Source organism: Sapajus apella, unplaced genomic scaffold (genome assembly GCF_009761245.1).
Source record: "Sapajus apella isolate SASKATOON/1434 unplaced genomic scaffold, GSC_monkey_1.0 scaffold174, whole genome shotgun sequence".
NCBI lineage: Eukaryota > Metazoa > Chordata > Mammalia > Primates > Cebidae > Sapajus > Sapajus apella.
The window spans coordinates 1,250,708-1,274,585 of NW_022437114.1; the positions used below are offsets into that span (position 1 = coordinate 1,250,708).

At 43.8% G+C, this 23,878-nt stretch overlaps 1 protein-coding gene, 1 long non-coding RNA gene and 1 other non-coding gene across 4 annotated transcripts in view; 2 read left to right on the top strand and 1 right to left on the bottom strand.

Moving 5' to 3' along the window:
- EEFSEC (eukaryotic elongation factor, selenocysteine-tRNA specific) overlaps nucleotides 1-8,366 on the bottom strand; it is a 257,463-nt gene extending 249,097 nt beyond the window's left edge. The window contains exon 1 of one of the 2 annotated variants that reach the window (XM_032267952.1): nucleotides 7,993-8,366. In XM_032267952.1, the coding sequence (XP_032123843.1) occupies nucleotides 7,993-8,308 (316 nt within the window). In that variant the 5' untranslated portion in view covers nucleotides 8,309-8,366. The remainder of the gene's footprint in view (nucleotides 1-7,992) is intronic. The other variant, XM_032267951.1, reaches the window with a different exon arrangement.
- Nucleotides 8,367-8,419: 53 nt separating this feature from the next.
- LOC116542808 lies at nucleotides 8,420-20,162 on the top strand. The gene is made up of 3 exons (XR_004265358.1): nucleotides 8,420-8,629; nucleotides 14,628-14,762; nucleotides 19,774-20,162. It is a non-coding gene; the product is annotated as an uncharacterized LOC116542808 (long non-coding RNA).
- A 1,076-nt stretch (nucleotides 20,163-21,238) lies between these two features.
- LOC116542847 lies at nucleotides 21,239-21,345 on the top strand. Its single transcript, XR_004265373.1, has one exon. It is a non-coding gene; the product is annotated as a U6 spliceosomal RNA (small nuclear RNA).
- The last annotated feature ends 2,533 nt before the right edge of the window (nucleotides 21,346-23,878 follow it).

Genomic DNA, 23,878 nt, shown 5'->3' on the forward strand with positions numbered 1-23,878 from the left:
GTTTCATTCATGAGTCCAGAGAGGGCATCTGCTGAAGGAATGAAGGGCACACACCTCAATAAAACAGACCAAAGGGGAAAAGCCTTCTCCATATGGGCGCCAAGAACACAGAAAGCTGGAAAAACAGAAAAGGCAAAGTAGCTTAACTTTTACAAAGAACGTTCTCTCCAGGCTGTGGAGACAAAAGTCTCCTAGGCTCTTGGATGTTTCTTTCCTTCAAGGGGAATAACCTGAGTCAGACTTAGAAGTCTTGTGCAGTCCTCCTCAACTCTGAGCAGGGAGGGCCCAGAGAGGATTAGAGCCACACAGGAGGCACTGCTGAAATGGTGGGTACAGAAGGCAAGAGGTCCAGGCGACAAGTTGCAGTGCTGTTCATTAACAACCGGAACAAAAGACTGGGAGACAATACACTGTTAATCCTTGCAGCCACCAGAGGACTATAAATTGCCAAGCCAAGATACCAGCATTTTTCAGCCCTCCTCTTTCCTGCCAGAGTTAGATTGAGGATAATTCTAAGTCCCTCACCCCCACCCAAGTCTTTAAAACACACGTTACTGAATCTTTTTGAAGTTGTAACCCTGAAAGATTTATACTCTGAAATGGATTCAAGAAAAATACTGCTCGGAAACACTACAGGGGGCTGGAATGGACGGATACACTTTTTCATTTGCACTGAGAATGCCAGCATATGGGCTGTGCAGTCAGATCAATGTGGGTTCAAAGCTAGTTCTGCCACTTATTAACTGGGTTCCCCCTGACCTCTGAGCCATGTTTTTTTTCATCTGTAAAATGGGAATATCACTTCTTACCTCCTGGGAATCATGTGAAAATTAAACAAACAAACCAAAAAAACAGCATACAGACAAGCACTAAATAATGCTAAGTATTATTATCATTGTTAACCCCACAGCACTACGTAGTTTTATCTGTGGCCACATGGATGAAGGGAGATAAAACCCAATTTTTTCTGTTAAGAGGGTGTGTGTGTTGGGGGGTGGGGGGGTGGGAGTGTATGTGTGAAGTATTTGGAGAGGAGCAGTGGAATTAGAGAAAGCCAGCTTTAATTTAAGATATGTTGGCCAGGCACGGTGGCTCATGCCTGGAATCCCAGCACTTTGGGAGGCAGAGGTGGGCAGATCACGAGGTCAGGAGATCAAGACCATCCTGGCTAACATGGTAAAAACCTCGTCTCTACTGAAAATAGAAAAAATTAGCCAGGCATGGTGGCATGCACCTGTAGTCCCAGCTACTTGGGAGGCTGAGGCAGAAGAATCGCTTGAACCCAGGAGGCAGAGGTTGCAGTGAGCTGAGATCACGCCACTGCACTCCAGCCTGGGCAACAGAGCAAGACTCCATCTCAAAAAAAAAAAAGAAAAAAAAAGATATATTAAACTTCAGAGAGATAATCACAGAACTCAGACAACTGTTCCAATTTCCTTCTCCTGGGGATAACATATTCTACAAGGGGTCTAAATCATTCACAGTAGCAAGGAACTCTAACAAGAGCCTGAGCTCCCAGGGATGCCAGGTGCAGGTGCAGCAAGATAAAACCACACCTGCTGCCAGTGGGAATCCCTGCTCAGCAATCTTGCAACTTTCTGTCAAAAGCTCAGCCAAATCATGTCACACACCTGCTTTAACAGCCTTCCAAGCAGCTCCAGGACTCTTAGGACAAATCTACACTGAGGGCCATTCTCTAGGGTATGGGCCCTGCCAACCCATCTAGCTTCATCTTTAGCACACTTCCCATACCACCCTGATTTCCAGCCATGCCTAAATGCTGGCAGTTAACTCCGATGCTGAACAGAGACAGTGGCATGGTTAAGGGTCAGAGCCTTGCCCTCTCCTAGGAAAGGTCTTTTCCCATTTGCATGCTATACTCCACCACCCATCAGAGTTACTCCTGCTTGTGCCCATGTGCAAAGAACTCAAGAAGATCACTTTGTACACAGTTGTATCCTCTCCTGGGTTCTGCTGTAATCTCCTAAAGGGGAAGGCAAAGAACCAACCTGCATTATTCACTACAGGTCAGGCCCTAAGCTAGTTGCTTTCTGTCAACTAACCTACAAAGAAGATTCTCTGCTCACTAAAACTGGTTAGCCCAGGAGCTGGTACACAGGCTTCATTCATCCAGAACTTACTGAACTTACCTATCCTATGCCAGGCTCTGGTCCAAGCACTGAGAACGCTGGTGAATGAGACAGAGAAGTTTCCTGCTCTGCTCTCATGCAGCTTACATTCTAGCAGAGGACAGAGAGTCGACAAGTAAACACACAAAGAACATGAGGTAGTGAAAAGGGCTACTGGGGCAACGAAACAGAGACATGAGAAAGTATGAGGGAGTGAGGGTTGGAGAGACAACTTTAGATAGGCAGGGCAGGAGAAGCCTCTGAGGAGGTGCCATCCAAGCAGAGACTTAAATGATAAGGAGCTAGACACACCCAACAGCAGCAACAACAGGTGCAAATATCCTGAGGGAAGCAGCCGCTGAGCGCCTTGGAGGAGTAGAAGTGAGGCCAGTGTGACTGAAAGTCAGAACGGGGAGCAGTTGTTGATGGGATTGGAGGAAAGCAGAGCCAGACTATTGTCCTATGAGCCAAAAAGAGGCTGAATTTTACTCCAAGCACAAGAGAACCCACTGGAAAGTCTTAAAGTGTAGGGATGACATGATCTGATGAACATTTGTAAAAGGAAAGCAATGCCCACTGTGCAAAGAAAAAATTAGAGGGAGGAGGAGAACAAGCAGGCAGGGGGCAGAACTGTAGAAGTCCAGGTACCATAAGCCAGGATAGCCTTGGGGGCCACTTCAAGAAGGCAAAGACGCCCATGAGTTTGTGGACCATGAAGTGAACCGAAGGTATTAACCAGATCCAGTTAGGGGCAGCAGAGTTAGGTTCCAACACCGGCCCAAGGCACTTTGCTTGGGTTTCTTCATCTGAGAAATGAGGCTAACTAACACCCCTATCACACAAGGTGGCTACACAGATACACGTTCCTGTCAACAGGCCTGGGCCAGAGCAGGCACTCAAAGGGGAACACCTTCCCTTCACAAGAAAAAGAATTGTTTTTCTCAATTCCCTAAAAAAGAAGGTGGGCCTCTAATCTATTCCAGGAAGAATGGTAGCAGCCTTGGCCTCAGCATTTCATTGCATTCAGGCCACATTTTAAGAAGATAAATCTCCCTACTCCAGAGATGAGGCAAAAATGAGCAACAATATACATAGAAAAATAAGTTCTTCTTCTACTGTTTTAGTCTAAATAAAAAACTTGCCAAATTCTTTGGGACATTACAATTGGTTACATAGGATCAGGCAAGTGCTGAAACCTTTTTGCATTATGAAGAGCTTCTTTATAAATGAGGCATGCCTCAGAGATATTGTGCATTCAGTTCCAGACCACTGCAGCACAGTGAATAGTGCAATAAAGCAAGTTAAATTTTTTGGTTTCCCAACATGTATAAAAGTGACATTTACATAACATGTAGTCAATTAAGTATGCAATAGCAGTATGTCTCAAAAAACAATAAACATTCCTTAATTTAAAATACTTCATTGCTAAAAAATGCTAACAACTACTGAAACTTCAGCAGGTCATAATATTTTTGCTGGTGGAGGGTCTTGCTTCAATGTTGATGGTTGCCAACTGATCAGGGTGGTGGTTGATAAAGGCTAGGGTGACTGTGAGAATTTATTGAAATAAGACAATGAAGTTTGCCACGAGTTGACTCTTCCTTTTACAAAAACTTATCCATAACATGTGAAGCTGTTTGACGGCATTTTACTCACAGTAGAATTGCTTTCAAAACTGGAATCAATCCTCTCAAATCTTGCCACTGCTTTATCAACTAAGTTTATGTAATATTCTAAATCCTTTGTTGTCATTTCAACAATGTTTACAGCATCTTCACCAGGAGTAGATTCCATCTCAAGAAACCACTTTCTTTGCTCATGCATAAGAAGCAACTCCTCATCCACTCAAGATTGATCATGAGATTGCAGCAATTCAGTCACATCCTCAGGCTCCACTTCTAATTCTAGCTCTCTTGCTCTTTCCAACACATCTGCAGCGACTTGCTCCACTGAAGTCTTAAACCCCTGAGAATCATCCATGAAGGTTGGAATCAACTTTTTCCAATTCTTATTAATGTTGATATTTTTACCTCCTCCCATGAATCACAAATGTTCTTTATGGCATCTAGAATGATAAATTCTTTCCAGAGGGTTTTCAGTGCACTTTGTTCAGATCCATAGAGGAATCACTATCTATGGCAGCTAAATATACTTCTTAAATAATAAAACCTGAAAGTCAAAATTACTCCTTGACCCATGAGTTGCAGAATGGATGTTGTGTTAGCAGGCATGAAAACTTTATACATCTCCATCAGAGCCATTAGGTGACCAGGTACATTATCAAGGATCAGTAATCTTTCTTCTAAGCAGTAGGTCTCAACACTAGGCTTAAAATATCCAGTAAACCATGCTGTAAACAGATGTGCTGTCATCCAGGCTGTGTTGTGCCATTTCAAGAGCACAGGCTGAGTAGATTTAGCATAATTCTTAAGGGCCCTGGGATTTTTGGAATGGTCATTGAGCAATGGCTTCAGCTGCATTAGCCTCTAATAAAAGTTAGCCTTGTCATTTGAAGCTTTGTAGCCACGCACTGACTTCTCTGTAGCTATGAAAGTCCTACACAGCATCTTCTTCATATAAGGGTGTTCCATCTACAGTGAAAATCTGCTCTTTAGCGTACTTACCTTCATCAGTCATCTTAGTTAGATCTCCTGGATAACTTCCTCCAGCTTCTCCATCAGCACTTGTTGCTTCATCTTGTACATTTATGTTCTGGAGATGGCTTCTTTCCTCAAATCTCATAAACCAACCTCTGCTAGCTTCAAACTTTTCTTCTGCAGCTTCCTTACCTCTCTCAGCCTTCACAGAATTGAAGAGTTAGGGCCTTGCTCTAGATTAGGCTTCAACTTAAAAGAATGTGGTGGCTCGTTTGATTTTCTATCCAGATCACTAAAACTTTCTCTATAAAAGCAATAAAGTTGCCTTGTGGCCGGGTGCAGTGGCTCACACCTGTAATCCCAGCACTTTGGGAGGCTGAGGTGGGTGGATCACGAGGTCAAAAGATCAAGACCATCCTGGCCAACGTGGTGAAACCTTGTCTCTATTAAAAATACAAAAATTAGTCAGGTGTGGTGGCACGCACCTGTGGTTCCACCTACTCGGGAGCCTGAAGCGGAAGAATAGCTTGAACCCAGGAGGCGGAGGTTGCAGTGAGCCAAGATTGCGCCACTGCACTCCAGCCTGATGATGGAACAAGACTTCGTCTCAAAAAAAAAAAAAAAAAGCTGCCTTGCTTTCTTATCATCTGTGTGTTTACTACAGTAGCACTTATAATTTCCTTCAGGAACTTTTTCTTTGCATCCAAAACTTGGCTGTTTGGTATAAGAGGCCTTGCTTTCATCTATCTCAGCCTTCAACATTGCCTTCGTCACTAAGTTTAATCATGTCTAGCTTTTGATTTAAAGTGAGAAACATGCAACTCTTTGTTTCCCTTGAACACTTAAAGGCTATTTACTGGATGAATTTTAATACTGTCATGTCTCAGGGAATAGGGAGGCCTGAGGAGAGGGAGAGAGACAGGGGAGCAGCCAGTAGGTAGAGCAGTCAGAACACACACAACATTTATTAAGTTTGCTGCCTTACTTTAAGTGTCCCTTGTAGCACTTCAAAATTCCAATAGTAACATCAAAGATCACGAATCGCAGATCACCATAACAGATGACATGTGTTTGAAATGAAGTGAAATGTTTGATGCTTAATGTTTGATCAAAATTTTGAAATATTGTTAAGAATAACCCAAATGTGGCATAGAGACACAAAGTGAGCACATGCTGTTGGAAGAGTTGCCGCGAACCTTTGATTTGTAAAATTCACTATCTGCAAAGAACAATCAAGTGAAGCACAATAACATGAGCTAGATATATATATGTTGGAAGGGGACGGGGGAACTACAGGTAGCCTGGGGAAGCATGTAAAGGACTACACCTTTGGAGTCAGGAAGACCTGGACTGTTTCACTGACTAGCTGCCTCCCTAAGTCCCAATTTTCTCAATTATTAAATGGTAGCCACCACACTCCTTGCAGGGTTTGCCGGGTAAGTAGCCAATACACAAGAAAAGCCAAGCCAATAAATAGTTGTGTAGTTACCACTATCTTCCAGTAGGAGGAAGGTCCATAATTAGGTTCAAAGGTCAGAAAGGAAGAAAGCTAGGCTTCCAGCCCAATTTTGTCTGACTCCAAACGTATCTCCTTCACCACTCTACTCACTTCATCTACTCTATTTACTAGAAAACACTAAAAATTTGCCATCTCATTTTTTAACCTCTGCCTTCCATCTCCAGTCTGGACTGGCTCAGAGTCCAAGTCCTAAAATGTATTTTGATGTGACCAAATAGAATTCAGTTATAAGGAGGCAGGGAGGAATGGGTAGGGAATCATGTGCCCCTTAATATTCCCCTGACCGAAACATGGATTGAGAAGAAGACTTTAGATAGTGTGACTCTGGCCAAGTCCCTTCACCTCTTCAAACCTCTATTTCCTTTACTGTAAAATAGGGAAATGATCTCTGACTGCCTGCAACATGAAACAGTTGGAAGGTAACAAAGATGAAGTACTATACTTAATAAGCTTATCATTATAGCTGGGACCCACAATGCCCAGTGACCAATGAGGCCATCTGCCACCAAGCCAATTATCATCTGCCAAACACATATTCCCGCGTGTGGCATACAGAGTATTGCTGGAAGGAAACACAATGAAATGGGAACAGAAAGGTAATCAGGTACGGGGGTGAGCAGTGAGAGGTAGACTTCTTTAGCTATATACCCTTTATACGATGTGTTTATATTATTGTATCTTTTTTTCTAAAAATAAAAACATGTTTTAAAGCTCTTTCCCCATATTTAAGTGGAGTTAAATGGGTTTGGAAAAGTAATCCACAAAGGTATAATAGTGGTCTTTTCATTTGCAGAGATGGGAGGAGTACAGAATTTAGGACAGAGGAGTAAGTAAGAGAGTGTTTGCCTCATTTGTGATATTCTATTTCTTCACAAGTGGTATGTATTCATGCATACATGTATAATTAAAAATTAACGGTACCTCTTTGGAGGGCATTTTGGCAGTACCCACCACAACCAAAAACACACATGCCTCTTGCTCCAGCCAATTAGTTCTATTACGATACAGATATACAAACATACCAAAGACTTCTAGAATATTCACTGCAGCATGGTTTGCAAACACTGGAAACAACATAAACGTCCATCATTAAAAGATTTGTTGAGAAAATGTTGGTACAAATGTGCAGTGGAATCCTATGTGAGCTTTAAAAAGAATGATGTTGCTTTTTGTGTGCAGATAATGGGGCACTCTCCAGACACAGTGTGGAGTGAAATCGTGTCTAAAAGGAAGAGGGAAAGAGGGATTTATACAATACACAGATATGCTTGTATTGACGTAGAGCCTTTCTGAAACGGTATACAAAACTGGGAACAGCGGCTGACTCTAGGAACGGGAACCAGGAGACCAAGGGGAAAGGTGAATGGAGACAGCCTTTGTATGTATACCCTTTTTGTAGCTTTTGAGTTTTCTTTACTTGATCATGTATTATAAACATATTTGGTAGAGATTTTTTTTTTTTTTTTTTTTTTTTTTAAGGAAAGCACCTTGCAGTTTGGTTGCGCTAGGTGGGAAAAACTTCCATGTCAGCTGGCCGTGAGTTCGAATCTCAAAGCCTTTGCTTGCTTGCGGGGGGGGGGAGGGGGGGTCCCTGGGTAAATCACGTGCGCCTCTTGGGGCCTCAGGGGTCCCACCAATGAGGTAGGGCGATCTCCCGTCCCGTCATAGGCTCGAGCGAATTCGGACACTGAGCTCAGCCGCTCCGCCCGCGTCCCTGAGCCCAGCTCCCGCCCCAGCCCGCGCTCACCGCCGATGATTGTCCGGATGAGGGAGGCGTGCCCGGGGCAGTCAACCAGCGTGACCTGAAGCAGTGGCTCGCCCGGCTCGGGATCGGCTTCGGGCGCTGCCTGGAACTCTGGCAGAGCCGATCGCAGGCGCGCAGGCAGCGGCACCGAGAAGCACGAGAAGCCCAGGTCGAGCGTGATGCCGCGCTCGCGGCTCTGCGGCTGCTTGTCGAAGGCGGCAGTAGAGGCTGTGGTGCTCAGCGCCCGCGCCAGCGCCGTCTTGCCGCTGTCGATGTGGCCCAGCACACCCACGTTCACGTTCACTCTCCGCCCTGCCATGCCGCCGCCGCCTAAGACACCGGCCTGTCCCGCCCCGCCCCTCACCTCCCTCGGTAGTCGCCACGGTCCGGCGGGTTAAACTGCCCCCCCCAGCAACAGGCGCGCCGGGCACACCCGTTCCGGCCCCGAAGCTTCCGCTCTCCAGTGACTCGCGGGCACCGCCGAACGCTGTGCTCCGGGTGGGTGCTCGAGGAACGCGAGGTCACCGCCGACAGGGTTGCTCTCTCACCTGGCTTCTCCTACCTGAAGCCTCCAGGAGCCCGAGATCCGGGGATCCTTCCAATCATTCACGCATATCAGCAAACTCTTACCAAGTGCCTGGTGGGTACCTCTGGGCTACAGTGCCTGCTAACGTTACATTCTAGGGGGTGAGGGCTAAGTGAAACAACAGAGACTGAACCAGACCATTTCAGAGAGCGAGAAGTCTCCTCAGGAAAAGAAAAGCTGAGATTAAAAAAAAAGAGCGGGAGAGGGAGGACGGACAGCTGCCTAGCAATGGGTCAAAAAAGACCCCTAAGAGTTGCTATCTGAGTTGGAACTCCAGTGTTGAGGAGCCAACTGTGGGAAAAGATTGAAAATGGAGGAGGACGACATTATCTCTGACTCAGAAATTCTCACCCTGAGAGTCTGTAGCCTGGACTTAGGAGAGGCCACAAACCTCCAAATTGCATGTACAGTGTGTTGTGATGTGTTCATGCTAGAGAGAGGGTCCACGACTCTCACTAGATTCTGAAGTATCTAGAACCACAAAAAAGGTTGTCAGCCACAGTCACCAACCAGAGGTCACAAACCTAAGTGTCTGCTTTGGCCAGGTGGTGGCTAAATCAAAGAAGAGAAGTTACCAGAGTCTAAGATGACAGCGAGTTAACGTTAGGGACCTGGGAGAACAGGAGAGCCCTCTTCCTGTGCAAAGAGGGAAACCACCACTCAGCCTCAGCCAACATTGCCCCATCCTTCCATTTTTCTTGAGAAGAGAGTGTTTCTGTAACAATGTGGCGGTGGAGCACAAAGTCCACTGGATCTTACCTTTGCCCTCTGTGATGAGCCAGGCCATATGCTGATGTATTCATGCTTGCAGTAACTGCCTCCATTCCACCACTCAGCACTAGGAACAGAGTCCGTGTTTTAGACTGAATTATATCCCTCTCAAATTCATATGTTGACACCCTGACCCCCAGTGTAATGGTATTTGGAGATGGGACCTTTGGGAGGTTAGATGAGATCATGAGAGTGGACTCTTGTGATGGGATTAGTGTCCTTATAAGAAGAGAACAGATACTTTGTTTCTATTTCCCATCTTGCAGATAGGGAACAGTAAAAATATGTCTTCCATTTTAAATAAACTGGTAAAAGCAATAGACATGTTTAAAAGGGAGGGTTAGTAAACAGGTAATAAGAGCTTTAGAGGCTTTATGTACCTCTGAGAAACATTTCAACTAACAAAAGGTTTTGTACAGGGCTTGGCTTCAAATAAACCTCATTTCTCACCTTTGTTTTACACAGAATCCTGAAATGGTGATGAAAACAAAAATGGTTTGGGGAGGGCACGATGGCTCACGCCTGTAATCCCAGCACTTTGGGAAGCCAAGGCAAGCAGGTCACCTGAGATCAGGAATTTGAGACTGGCCTGGCCAACATGGCAAAACTCTGTCTACTAATACAAAAATTGTCGGGTGTGGTGGCAGGCATCTGTAATCCCAGCTACTCAGGAGGCTGAGGCAGGAACATCTGTTGAACCTGGGGGGTGGAGGTTGCAGTGAGCCAAGATTGTACCACTGCACGCCAGCCTGGGTGACAAGAGTGAAACTCCATCTCAAAAAGAAAAAGAAAAACATTTGTGTTTTAACACTTTAATGTTGTATTGGCCTCACAGACTCAATAGTGAACTTCATGCATTGACCTCTGAAGTATTGATTGAAACTTGGGGCAATGCTAAGCCTTGGGAGGTGCTCACAGTCAAATGTGAAAGTGGGAGGGGGACAGCCAATATAATCATCTGGCATTTACAAGACAGAGAAGGGCAGGTTTTGAGTGGGAGTGAGCTGTGGGCATGGAGGATGTGGTCAAGATGCTTTTTTTTTTTTTTTTTTTTTTTTTTTTTTTTTAAGACTAGTCAAGTGCAGTAGTGAGAAGGGGGGAAAGAGTAGAACAAGGAGTTTGATCTGTAGCTGACTGTGAACAATCAATTAAGATAACTCAATACCTTCGGACCAGCCGAGATGCTTCTTAAAGGTAGTAGCACCTGATTTAAACTGGAATAAAGTGCAGGGAGCTCCCTAGGAAAGGTCAGAAGGGGTGTGACAGCATGGGATAGGGGCACTGAACATGGCAGGGAAGGGAAGTGAAAAGAATGGAATTGAAGACGAGACTTCAAAGTTACTGTCCCAGGGCAAAACTAATCTGAACAAGACTAGAAGGTACTTCTGAGGAGTAAGGGATTGGTGGGGGTTGACTGGTAAAGGGCTTAAAGGCATTTTCTGGGGTGTGGGCATGGTATATATCTTTACAGAGGTTTGGGTTTAGTGAATATGAACTTAAGATTTGTGTACTTTACCATATAGAAATTTTACATTAAAAGAAAAAACTATGAACAAATATTGAACTCTAGTTGACAGTACGTGTCCAGGAGACAGTGTACTGGTTCTGTACCTTACTTTAAAATGCATCTAAAAAGCTAGATGAACTGATGGGTAGCTAGAGGGATGGCTCGATGGACATATGCATGATAAACAAATGTTATTGGCAGAGTCCATGTGGTGGATATATGGGTGATCCATGTAAAACAATTTAAACATTGCTATGCTTTTGAACATTTTCATAATAAAATAAAATATTGGGGGAGAATGAAACAATCCCAATCCTCTAAACTTAAAAAAAAAAAAAAGGTTTCTGTCCTACAAGCTCTTATCCATAGTGTTTCTAAAGTCTAAAAAGCTCCGGAAACAGCAAGTTTTCTGTCAACTTTCTGGCAGCAAACCATGACCTGAGCTGAGATGAGGCTAGCTGTAGCTATGTAACTGCCTTTCCCAAGCACGCACATATTTCACTGCAGATGTTTGATTGTGATGTGCTGCCCACACTCCACTGAGGGAGTCATGTGGTATATAGTTTATCCTCTGTTTTGCCTCTTAGGAATCTGAAAAATTCAGAATTCTGAGAAACACCTGGTCCCAGGAGCTTCAAATAAGGGGATAGAGACTCATAAAGATTTTTCAATGACAGGATTTTGTGACTAATTGGATGTGCAATGGGGGAGAAGGAGGACGCTGGGATGATCTCCAAATTTCTAGCTATAGACCTTCATTTTTTCATTTATTCAATCCTGTGATGGTTAATACTGAGTGTCAACTTGATTGGATTGAAAGATACAATGTATTGATCTTGGGTATGTCTGTGAGGGTGTTACCAAAAGAGATTAACATTTGAGTCAGACCCTTAATCCGGGTGGGCACCATCTAATCAGAAAGACAGACCCACCCTTAATCTGGGTTGGCACCATCTAATCAGCTGCCAGCACAGCTAGAATATAAGCAGGCAGAAAAATGTGAAAAGAGAGACGGGCCTAGCCACTTAGCCTTCATCTTTCTCCCGTGCTGGATGCTTCCTGCCGTCAAACATCAAAAACTCCAAGTTCTTCAGTTTTGGAACTCTGACTGGCTCTGCTTGCTCCTCAGCTTGCAGATGGGCCATTGTGGGACCGTGTGATCATGTGAGTTAATACTTAATAAATTCCTATATTTTATATATATATATACATACATATATATGTATATATATAAAATATATATATACATATATATACATAATATATATATTATGTATAAAATATATATATACATAATATATATATTTTTAAAATATATATTTTATATTTTTTTATATATTATATATATATTTTAAATATATATATAAAATAAATATATATGTATAATATATACATATTATGTATGTATATATATATAATATATACATATTATGTATGTATATATATATATATACATACATAAAATATATATATACATAAAATATATATATATACATATATATATATGTATTCCATTAGTTCTGTCCCTCTAGAGAATCCTGACTAATACAAACCTTCTAATAAGTATTGATTGAACACCTGCTGTGTGGCAGACATGATATTTTGGGGGGATACAACTATGCATGAATAAGGCAAATGATGAAGTGCTTTGGGAGAAACAGCAAAGGAGCATGGCTGAGAGGTACTGGTACAAGGGAGGAGGACGCTCATTAAGGGAGAGGCATTTGAGCTGACAAAGACACAGGACAAGGACCAGCCTGCACCAGAACCTAGGGAAACTGATGAAAGAATGTTTTGCACAGGGGAAACAGCAGGTTAAGAGACAGCAGCAACCTGAGCCATGTGGCACGTGACAAGGTGGGGCTGAAGAGAAGAAGCTGCATGCTAAGCATATCCTGAAAATGTCTTTCAAAGTATGATTTTTGCCTGGTGGTATGGCCTTCTGAAGCATCAAAGGCAGATGCTCTGGAAAGCTGGCCAAAGGCCAAAGCCAGACTTCCCCAGAAAATAGGATCTCACCAATGTTGAGATTAGTGTTGCAACATCACCCAAGACTCCCTCCCTGTGTGGGTTCTGGTTGCATGGCTAGCCCAGGGGTCTCAGAACCAGACTCCCTGATACAAACCATTGAGACTCACTCCTCAAGACAGTTGCTCTGGAAGCATTTCAGGCCCCCAGCCTCTTGTCCTCTTGGGACCCAAGGAAAACAGTCTTTATGGAAAAGACATGTTCTAGTACCAAGTATTTCTTTTTTGTATTGTATGTAGTAGCAAAATGTTGTAAACAAAGTAAATGTCCTTAAAAAGAATAATTATGGTAAGCTTGAAATTATATCAAGACAGGCCAGACACGGTGGCTCACGCCTGTAATCCCAGCACTTTGGGAGGCCAAGGCGGGCAGATCACCTGGGTTCGGGGGTTTGAGACCAGCCTGACCAACATGGAGAAACCCCATCTCTACTAAACATACAAAATTAGCCAGGTATGGGTGGCACATATCTGTAATCCCAGCTACCCGGGAGGCTGAGGCAAGACAATGGCTTGAACCCAGGAGTCGGAAGTTGCAGTGAGTCCAAATCGTGCCACTGCACTCCAGCCTGGTCAACAAGAGTGAAGTCTCACCTCAAAAAAAAAAAAAAAAAAAAAAAAAGAAGAAAGAAAGAAATTGTATCAAGACAAAGACCAGGCACAGTGGCTCACGCCTGTAATCTCAGCACTTTGGGAGGCCAAGGCAGGCAGATCACTTGAGGCCAGAAGTTCGGGACCAGCCTGGCCAACATGGCAAAACCCCATCTCTACTAAAAATATAAAAATTAGCCAGGTGGTACACACCTGTAATCCCAACTACTCAGGAAGCTAAGGCACAAGATTCACTTGAATCTGGGAGGCAGAGGTTGTAGTGAGCCAAGACTGCACCACTGCACTCCAGCCTGGGTGACAGAGCAAGACTCTGTCTCAAAAAAAAAAAAAGAAAAGAAATTATATCAGGACACAAAGCTACCATAAATCATAATTTTAAAGAAGAGGAGTGTATGGCAGTCTAGACTGGCCCTGAGTTGATCATTTTTGAGTGATGGGTCTTGGGGGTTCACTATTCTGTCTACATTTTTGTTATATTCAAAATTTTCCATAATAAAAAAACTAAATAGAAAAAGAAAGAGGGATCATGGTGGAATACGTGGAATATATATACTGTGGAATACTATGCAGGCTTTGAAAAGAACAAAGTAGCTGTTTGTATCTGTTTGAGAACAATCTGTAAGATATATTGGTAACTGAAAAAAATAGAGTGCACACTAGTGTGTGTAGCATGTTTGCATTTATGAAAAATACACTCTATATATGTGCTTGTACAAGTCTGAAATAGCCCTACAAGGATACACAAGAGATAGATAACAGTAAACACAAGAAGGTCCCAGGGCTCAGCCCTCTAGTTTTCTCTAAATATATTTACTCCCTGGTGATGTCCATATCTCCTGGTGTTACAAGCCATTGACCCCTAAATTCAGGTTCTATGTGTAAGCCTGCAGCTAGGAGCCTCCACCTCCTAACTGCAGGCTCACACGCACAACCTGAATGTGTAATAGGCATCTCAAACTTAATTGTCAAGGTCAGAATTCCCGGTTTTACCCTCCAGTCCACTCCCATCACAGTGAATGAGAACTGCATTCTCTCAGTTGTGTAAGCAGCAAACTGTGGCTCAGTTCTTGACTCCTCACTTTCTTTCATATTCCACATCCAATTCATTAAAAAATTCTCTTGGTTTTACCCTTAGAATCCAACCTCCTCTGAAGATCTCTACCATCAGCACTTGATCTAAGCCATCATCGCTTACCTGGATTGCTGCAAAAGTAAGATTCACCCTTGTCGATGTATGGCCCTATGAGCTTTGGCCAATGCATAAAATCAGGTAATCACCATCGCAATCAAGATACAAAACTGACTGATAACCCTCAAAAAAAAAAAACCTTTTGTGATCAAACCCTCCTACACCTTTACCCTTTGGCAGCTACTTACCTATGCTCACTGTCTCCACAAGCTTTGCCTTTTCCAGAACATGATATAAGTGGAAGCATACAGTAGGTAGCCTTGGGGTCCAGCTTCTTTCATTTTGTTTGTTTGTTTGTTTGTTTGTTTTGAGACAGAGTTTTGCTCTTGTTGCCCAGGCTGGAATACAATGGTATGATCTTGGCTCACCGCAACCTCCACCTCTCGGGTTCAAGTGATTCTCCTGCCTCAGCTTCCCAAGTAGCTAGGATTACAGGCATGTGCCGCCACACCCAGCTAATTTTGTATTTTTAGTAGAGATGGGGTTTCTCCACATTGATCAGGCTGGTCTCGAACTCCTAACCTCAGGTGATCCACCCTCCTTGGCCTCCCAAAGTGCTGGGATTACAGGCGTGAACTACTGTGCCTGGCCTTAGCTTCTTTCACTTAGCATAATGCATTTGATATTTATCCATGTTGTCGTGTGTAACTGCAGTGTGCTGTCCTTTTTATTACTGTGTAGTACTCCATTGTATGGGTGGATCATCATTTGTTTACCCAGTCACCTGTTGAAGGGCATTTGGGTTATTTCCAGATTTTGGCTGTTATAAATAAAGCTGCTGTAAATACTCATATATAGGATGTTATGTGAACATAAGTTTCACTTGAGTAAATACCAAAAGTGAAATTGTTGGGTCATATGACAAGTGTGTTTTAACTTTATAAGAAACTGCTAAATTATTTTCCGGAATGGTCATATCATTTTACATTCCCTCAGCAATGTATAAGAGTTTCAATTGCTCAGCATCATCAATTGTATTTTGTATTGTTGGTTGTCTTGTTTTTGCTTTTATTTTAGAGATGGGGTCTCACTCTGTCACCCAGGCTGGAGTGCAGTTGCACAATCATAGCTCACTACAGTTTCAAACTCCTGGGCTCAAACCATCCTCCCACTCCAGCCTCCTAGGTAGCCTGACCAATTTTTTAAATTTTTTTGTAAAGATGGGGTCTCACTATGTTACCTAGACTATTTTATTTTGTTTTTAATTTTACTTTTCCTCGCAGGATGTGGTGTCTCATGCCTGTAATCCCAGCACTTTGGGAGGCCAAAGTGGGAAGATCATTTGAGCCCAGGAGTTAGAGACCAGCCTGGGAAACATAGTGGGACTCATCTCTACAAAAAATACAAAAATTAGCTGGGCATGGTGGCACATGTCTGTGGTCCCAGCTACTCAAGAGGCTGAGGATTACAGAATGCTTGAGCCCAGGAAGTTAAGGCTGCAGTGAGCCATCATCTTGCCACTGCACTCCAGTCTGGGCAACAGAGCGAAACCCTGTCTCAATAATAATTATAATGTTGACCTTTCCAATAGATGTGTCCTGGTATCTCACTGGGGTTTTAATTTACTGCAGCTGTTCTTTTACTAGGACTCCCTGCATCTGCTCTTGTTCTCCTACAGCCTGTTCTGCATACCGAAGCTGGAGTGAGCCTTTGTCTCTTTATCTAACTTGGAGGAAGAGCCACAGTCCTTACAGCACCACAGCAGGCAAATGGTGCCATGCACACACACACAGCCACACACACATGTGCACACACAGATGCATGCACACACACAGAGACACACACGCACACATACACACAGATGCATGCATGCACACACTTGTGCACAGCAGCAGGCAAATGGGGCCATGCACATGCACAGAGAGACATGCACACACAGACACACACACGTGCATACATACACACACCAACACACACGTGTACAGTGGCAGGCAAATGGGGCCATGCATACACACAGAGACACACACACGCGCACACACACACACATACACAAACACTTGTGCACACATACAGAGGCATGCACACACACGCACACAGAAGGCAAATGGGGCCGTGCACACACGGAGACATGCACACACATGCACACACACATAGACATACAAATACACGTGCACAGTGGCAGGCAAGTGGGGCCATGCACACACACAGAGACACACGTACAGAAGCATGCACACACAGGCACATGCGCACACATGCACACGCTCATATACAGATTCATGCAAACACATATGTGCAGAGCTGCAGGAAGAAGAGGTCATGTATGTGCACAGAGACACACCATGCACACACACACAGATGCATGCACACACACGCACACACAGACACATGCACACACACGTGAGTACAGCGGCAGGCAAATGGGGCCAGCACATGCACAGACACACACGCACACACAGAGACGCATGCACACACAGAGACGCATGCACACACAGACACATGCATGCACACACACAGACACACACACGTGCACAGTGGCAGGCAAATGGGGCCATGCACACGTACAGAGACATGCACGCACATGCACACATGCTCATGCACACACACACACACGCACAGGACACACACATACATGCACATGCACAGTAACACACACGCGCACACACACGCACACCATGCTACCTTCCTGAACTTGTCTCCTATTTTCTTCTGGCTCCAGCCACACTGGCCCCCTTACTGTTACTCAAAGCCCCCAAGCATGGACCAGAACATTTTTCTCCCAAACCTCTAAACATCTCACCCCTCACCTCCTCCAAGTTCAACTTTCACATCCTGCATGAGCCCTGCCCTGGACAGCCTCTTTAACAGAACAGCCCCCTCCCTACTCCTGATCTCTCTTATCCTGCTCCAGTTTTTCCTTTGCGCGTATCACCTTTGAACATACGTGTATAGTTTATTTTCTTGTTATGTTCATTCCTCATTATCTGTCTCCCCCTGGGTTTAGCACAGTGCATATAGCTGGTGCTCAATAAATGTTATCTCCAGGGAGGGGAACAGGTTGGCTGGAGGGAAGACAGAAAGATATTTTACTTGAAATACGTTGGCATTTTTAAATTTTTAAATCATGTGAAAGTATTATAATATTCAAGAAATAAATTTTTTAAAATTTAAAAAAATGTCCTAAAGTCACCAATGAGACTAAGGTTCCTTAGTTTGTAGTCCCCAAGGGAAGAGTTGCAAATGCTTTATTACTGTCAACTGTGGATAGACTGACTCCTTACCCCACCCCACCCTGCCATTTTCCTCTCTGTTTCTCTCCTTGTACCTGGTGATCCTGAACCTGTGCAATCCTGCGCACACACCATGCTCATCCACCCCACCCCAACACTTGTCCACAGGCTACTTTCTTGGGCTGGCACACCCTCTGGAAGCTTTCTTGGACCTCCAGGGGCTGGATTGGCTACCTCCATGTCACATTCTGTATAGTCATGCTTTTCTTCTTTTTAAGGACGAATGACAGAAACTCACAGTGAAACTGACTTAAGCAAAAAAGGGAACATGCTGCCCACGGTGTAGTGAAAGGCACAGACACTGCTTGTGTCCAATCCTGCTCCCACCAGCTGGAAACTGTGGAGCCTTGGGCACGTTACAAAAACTGCCTTGTGCCTCAGTTTCCTCATTTGTCAAGTGGGGCATAATACTTCCTAACTCACAGAGTAGTGACTATTATATGAATTGGTATGTCTATAGCACTTAGAACAATGCCTGGTATATTATAAGTGATATGTCAATGTTTGTGAATTTAAGTAAATAAACCTAACTAAAAAGTCTGGGGGAAGAGTTTGCTTCATCCAGGGGCTCAGATGACAACATGAGAACACCAACTTTGTCTCTTTCTCTCTGTTCCTCCTTCCTCTGAGTTGTCTCCATTCCCAGACAAGCTCCCTCCTCACAATGACAAAGTGGCTGTCAGCAGCTCCACAAAGTCCCCAAATCAAGTCTCCTTGGCCCTGATGAAGTCATGTGCCCCTGCACCAAGAGAGAAATCCAGTGCTCTGCCTGGATTTCCTTATTATGTTCATTCCTCATGAACTCTGCCTAGCCAGGTGTGGGTCATAGGCCCCCCAAAGAATGGGGGGAAGGAGGGACCAGGGGATCCCCTACAGGAAATGGAAGGCTGTTCCCAGCAAAATGTAGGTTTCATCACGCCTCCTATAGTGTACTTTGTCTCTGTCCTACCATCCATCCCACTAAGCTGAGTTTGCTTTAGACCAGGCAGGTGCTCCGGAGTTCTCCCCTTTCCTGGTAGCTGAGGATGCCTGGAGAGCAGGGGCCCCAACTTGCACATCTTTGTTAGCCCTGGGCCTGGTACACGCAAAGCCCCACAACTGCTTCTTGAATGCACTCACGCTCAAACCTCTAGCCCACGAAGACATTCTCCTCCACAGCAGACTCTCTGGGCCCCCTACAGTTCCACAGGCTGGACGTAGTCCCTGGGAAAATTAGTGACGGGAAACAGCCTGCAGAACTGCGATTATTTGGGATTTGTTCTTCATGTTAATGTGATGCTGGTTCCTTTCTGTTTCTTTAATGCCATTTTGTACTAAGGTAGTTCAAAGTTCTTTACAAACAGCTAGTAATTAATTCAACTTCATTAAGGCCAATTAATCTGGGATTAATTATAAATTTGCCCAGAGGAAGTTATTATACTTTGCTCTTTGATTTGAATTTTGGCTTTAAAGAGTCTTTCAGGAGTGAAATGGAAATTTCCCTTTCTTCTGAGGGTATCTACCTCGCCGGTGATTGTGTTAACCATGTGCCTTCCTCAGTAGGTCCCATGCCAACCTCTGAGGAGGCTGCCACCCAGGTCACCAGCTGAGCTACATAACATTCCAGCATTAATCAGATCTGCTAACGCGACATTTAGCCAGGGGTCAAGGAAGCCTAATACAGTGGCAAGAACTCCTCCACGTGGATTCAAATCATGGCTGTACCTCATGCTGACAGTGTGACTTCACCATCTCTTCCACCTGCAAAATGGGCATCACAGTGTTTCACAAGATCATTGCAGTCTGTAGTGGTCAGCACCTACTGCCTCTACTTTTGTAAGAGCTCCCCAGTTCTCCTTGGAAACTTCTCCCCTCCTTTCTTCCAGGTTACTGGAGGGCTGACCCCATCTCAGTTCCTGGGATGAGCCTGAGACTCAGTACTAACGAAGCAGCATGGTCCATCCTGCCGGCCACAGTGATTGGATTGTTAGTGAGTATACCACCCAAGTTGGCCTAGTCACAGCTAACGCTAGCATATTTCCCAGGGCAGGCAATACAAGTGTACTCTTTGCCATTAGACTGAAATCTGGGCCTGGGCTATGATGAGACCTCAGGAGGGGAGCCCGGTCATGGCAGAGTAGTGGCCCCCCAAAGATGTTCACATCCTGGAGCCAGTGCAGACTCTGTTACCTTCCATACCCAAAGGGACTTCACAGATGTGATTAAGATAAGGGTCTTGGCCGGGTACAGTGGCTCATGCCTGTAATCCCAGCACTTTGGGAGGCTGACTGAGGTGGGCAGATCATGAGGTCAGGAGTTTGAGACCAGCCTGGCGAACATAGTGAAATCCTGTATCCACTAAAAATACAAAAATGAACTGGGCATTGTGGCATCCGCCTGTAGTCCTAGCTACTTGGGAGGCTGAGGCAGGAGAATCACTTGAACCCTGGAGGCAGAGGTTGTGGTGAGCTGAGATCACACCACTGTACTCCAGCCTGGGCAACAGAGCGACACTCTCTCAAAAAAAAAAAAAAAAAAAAAGAAGAGAGGCAGGAGGGTCAGAAGCAGAAAGATGACATCATAAGAAAGACTCAATCGGCCATTTCTGGCTTTGAAGGTAGAAAGGGGACTTGAGTCCTGGCATGTGGGCTGCCTGGAGAAGGTGAGAAAATGGATTCTCCCCAAGAATACCCAGAAAGGAACGTGGCCCTAACAACACGTTCATTTTAACCCAGTGAGACCCATTTTGGACTTCTGGCCTCCAAAACTGTAAGCTTGTCAATTTGTGTTGTTTTAAGCCACTAGATCTGTTACGGCAGCAATAGGAAACTAATATAAACATTTAACTGGAGCAACGAATCTATATTCATATTTATTGACTAAATGGATGGCTTCTAATTCCACTCCACCTCCATCAGAGCTCAGCAGAGTCTTTGCCAGGCTTATTCTACATCCTAGATCCCAGGACCACAATTTGAGAGTTAAGATCTTCACCAGAAAAGACCTCAATGCTTGCCCTCTTGTTAGACCTGCTGCATTCATCTGGGCCATCCTGACTGACCTCTGACCCCGCTGCCATGTGCTCCAGATATGCCCCATGGGAGCCCCAGGCTCAGCCACATTCCCAGGCAGACTCTGGGAGTCAGCGGATGTAGCCAGGTTTACCCATTGCAGTGGGACGTGACTGCTGAAACGGAAACACTGCTCCCAGCAGAGGACTTTATGGTGGGAGGCACAGGCTTTGCCCTTGCTAACCTGACCCCTGTCCCCAGCCCAACTTCCTGCCTCTAGGCTCCAAACCAGTTCCTGTGAGTGCCCAGAGGTACTGTTTCCATTTAAAAAGTATGGCAAGTGCTTGCTTCAGCAGCGCATATACTAAAATTGTTACAAGATAGAAACAATTAGCATGGTCCATGTGCAAGGATAACACACAAAACAAAAATTAATTCAATACATAACAATGAAGGGGGAAAAGCATGACAAAATCAACTGCTAAGATCAGGACACACACACAGAAGGCAACTGTTAAGAAAAGATGGCTGGGCGTGGTGGCTCACACCTGTAATCTGAGCACTTTGGGAGGCCGAGGCAGGTGGATCACCTGAGGTCAGGAGCTCAAGACCAGCCTGACCAATATGGTAAAATCCTGTCTCTATTAAAAATACAAAAATTAACCAGGCGTTGTGGTGGGCACTGTGATCCTGGCTGACACAGGAGAATCGCTTGAGCTGGGGAAGTGGAGGCTGCAGTGAGCCAAGATCATTTCACTTCACTGGAGCCTAGGTGACAGAGTGAGACTATGTCTCAAAAAAAAAAAAAAAGGCCATGTCTTCACACTCCAAGGTGCTGACACCATGTTCTGTGCTCCTCCCAGTGCTAGAGTCCCTTGTTAAGATTTCATTTAATTATCTTAATAATCCTGTGAGTGTTGTCATTGCTGTGCAGGGAAAAATGAGAGGTAACTTGCTCAGAGTAAACGGGATTTGAACCTGGGTCATTTTGTGAGATAGGGTCTACCAGGCCGCCTGGAGCATCAGGACGGAGACCCCTCTGTTCCCAGATGAACCTTGGTTTATGTCCGATTTCCCCAACCTTGGTGATATGAAAAACCATCTTCAGAATTTCGTGCTATCTAGGGAACACCTATGACTTAATTACCATTTTTCTTTCAATTGACCTGCTTTTTTTACTTAATGAAGTATTTCCCAATACTTCATAATAGAAAACCATTATCACTTACCAGAAATAGCCAGAAACCACAAAAATGAACACAATAAAAACAACAGTAGCTTTTCCAAAGAGTCTTTAATAAAAGGGAAGACTAGCAAGTACAGTCATGCATCCCTTAATGACAGGGATACTTTATGAGAAATGTGTCTTTAAGTGATTTTGCCATTGCACAAACATCCTAGAGTATACTTATACAAACCATGGATATAACTGGAGGTCATGATGTTAAGTGTAATAAGCCAGGCACAAAAAGACGAATTTTGCATGTTCTCACTCATTTGTGCGAGCTAAAAATTAAAAGAATTTAACTCATGGAGATAGGGAGTCGAATAATGGTTATAAGAAGCTGGGAAGGGTAGTGGGGATAGGGAGTGGGAATGGTTAATGGGTACAAAACTATAGTTAGAATGAATGAGATATAGTGCTTGATAGCACAACAGGGTGATTATAATCAACAATAATTTATTGTACATTTTTAAATAACTAAAAAAGTATAATTGGGTTGCTACTCCCACTCTTTTTTGGTTTTAATTTGCATGAAACATCTTTTCCATCCCTTTATTTTCCATCTATATGTGTCTTTATAGATGAAATATGTTTCTTATAGGCAGTAGATCATTGGGTCTTTTTTTTTTTTTTACACGGTTTCACACTGTCACCCAGGTTGGAGTACAGTGGCATGATTATGGCTTACTGCAGCCTTGACCTTCCAGGGTCAAGTGTTCCTGCCAGCTGAGCCTCCCAAGTGGCTGGGATTACAGGTGTGTGCCACCATGCCCAGCTAATTTTTATATTTTTTGTAGAGATGGGGCATCTCCATTTTGGGCATGGCCTCAAACTCCTGGACTCAAGCAATCCACCCTCTTCGGCCTCCCAAAGTGCTGGGATTACAGGCACCAGCCATCGCACCTGGCAGGTCTTGTTTTTTCAATACATTCAGCCACTCTTCGTCTTTTTATTGCAAAGTTTAGTCCATTTACATTCACTATTATTACTGAAAAGCGTTCACTACTGTCATTTTATTATTTTTCTGATTGTGGTCTTCTCTTCCTTCCTTTTTTCCTTCCTGTTTTACTTCCTGTGACGGTGTTTTATTCTGAAAGTATCTTTAAATTTCTTGCTTTGTGTGTGTGTGTGTGTGTGTGTGTGTGTGTGTGTGTGTGTGTGTGTGCATGTGTGGTAAGGTTTTTTTTTATTTGTGGTTACCATGAGGCTTGCAAATAACATCTGCATAGTTTATTTTCAACTAATGACAACTTAACACTAATTGCCAAAACAAAAGAACAAAGAGAAAACTAATAAAAACTCTACAGTTTAACTTCATCCCCCTGCTTTTATACTTTTTGTTGTTTCTGTGACATATATCTTATTATACTGTCATGTCTTGAAAAGTTATTGTAGTTATTATTTTTGATAGGTTCATCTTTTATTCTTTCTACTTAAGACATGAATAATTTACACACCACAATTACAGCGTTATACTATTTTGTGTTTGTCTGTGTACTTACTATTACCAGTGAGTTTTGCACCTTCAGGTGATTTCTTATTGCTCATTAACATCCTTTTCTTGCAGAAGGAAGAATTCACGTTAGCATTTCTCATGGGACAAGTCTGGTGTTGATGAAATCCTTCAGCTCTTGTTTGTCTAAGAAAGTCTTTATTTATCTTTTATGTTCGAAGTATATTTTTGCTGGATGTGCTATCCTATTATAAAAGCTTTTTTTCTTCAGTACTTTATTTACTTACTTATTTTGAGACGGA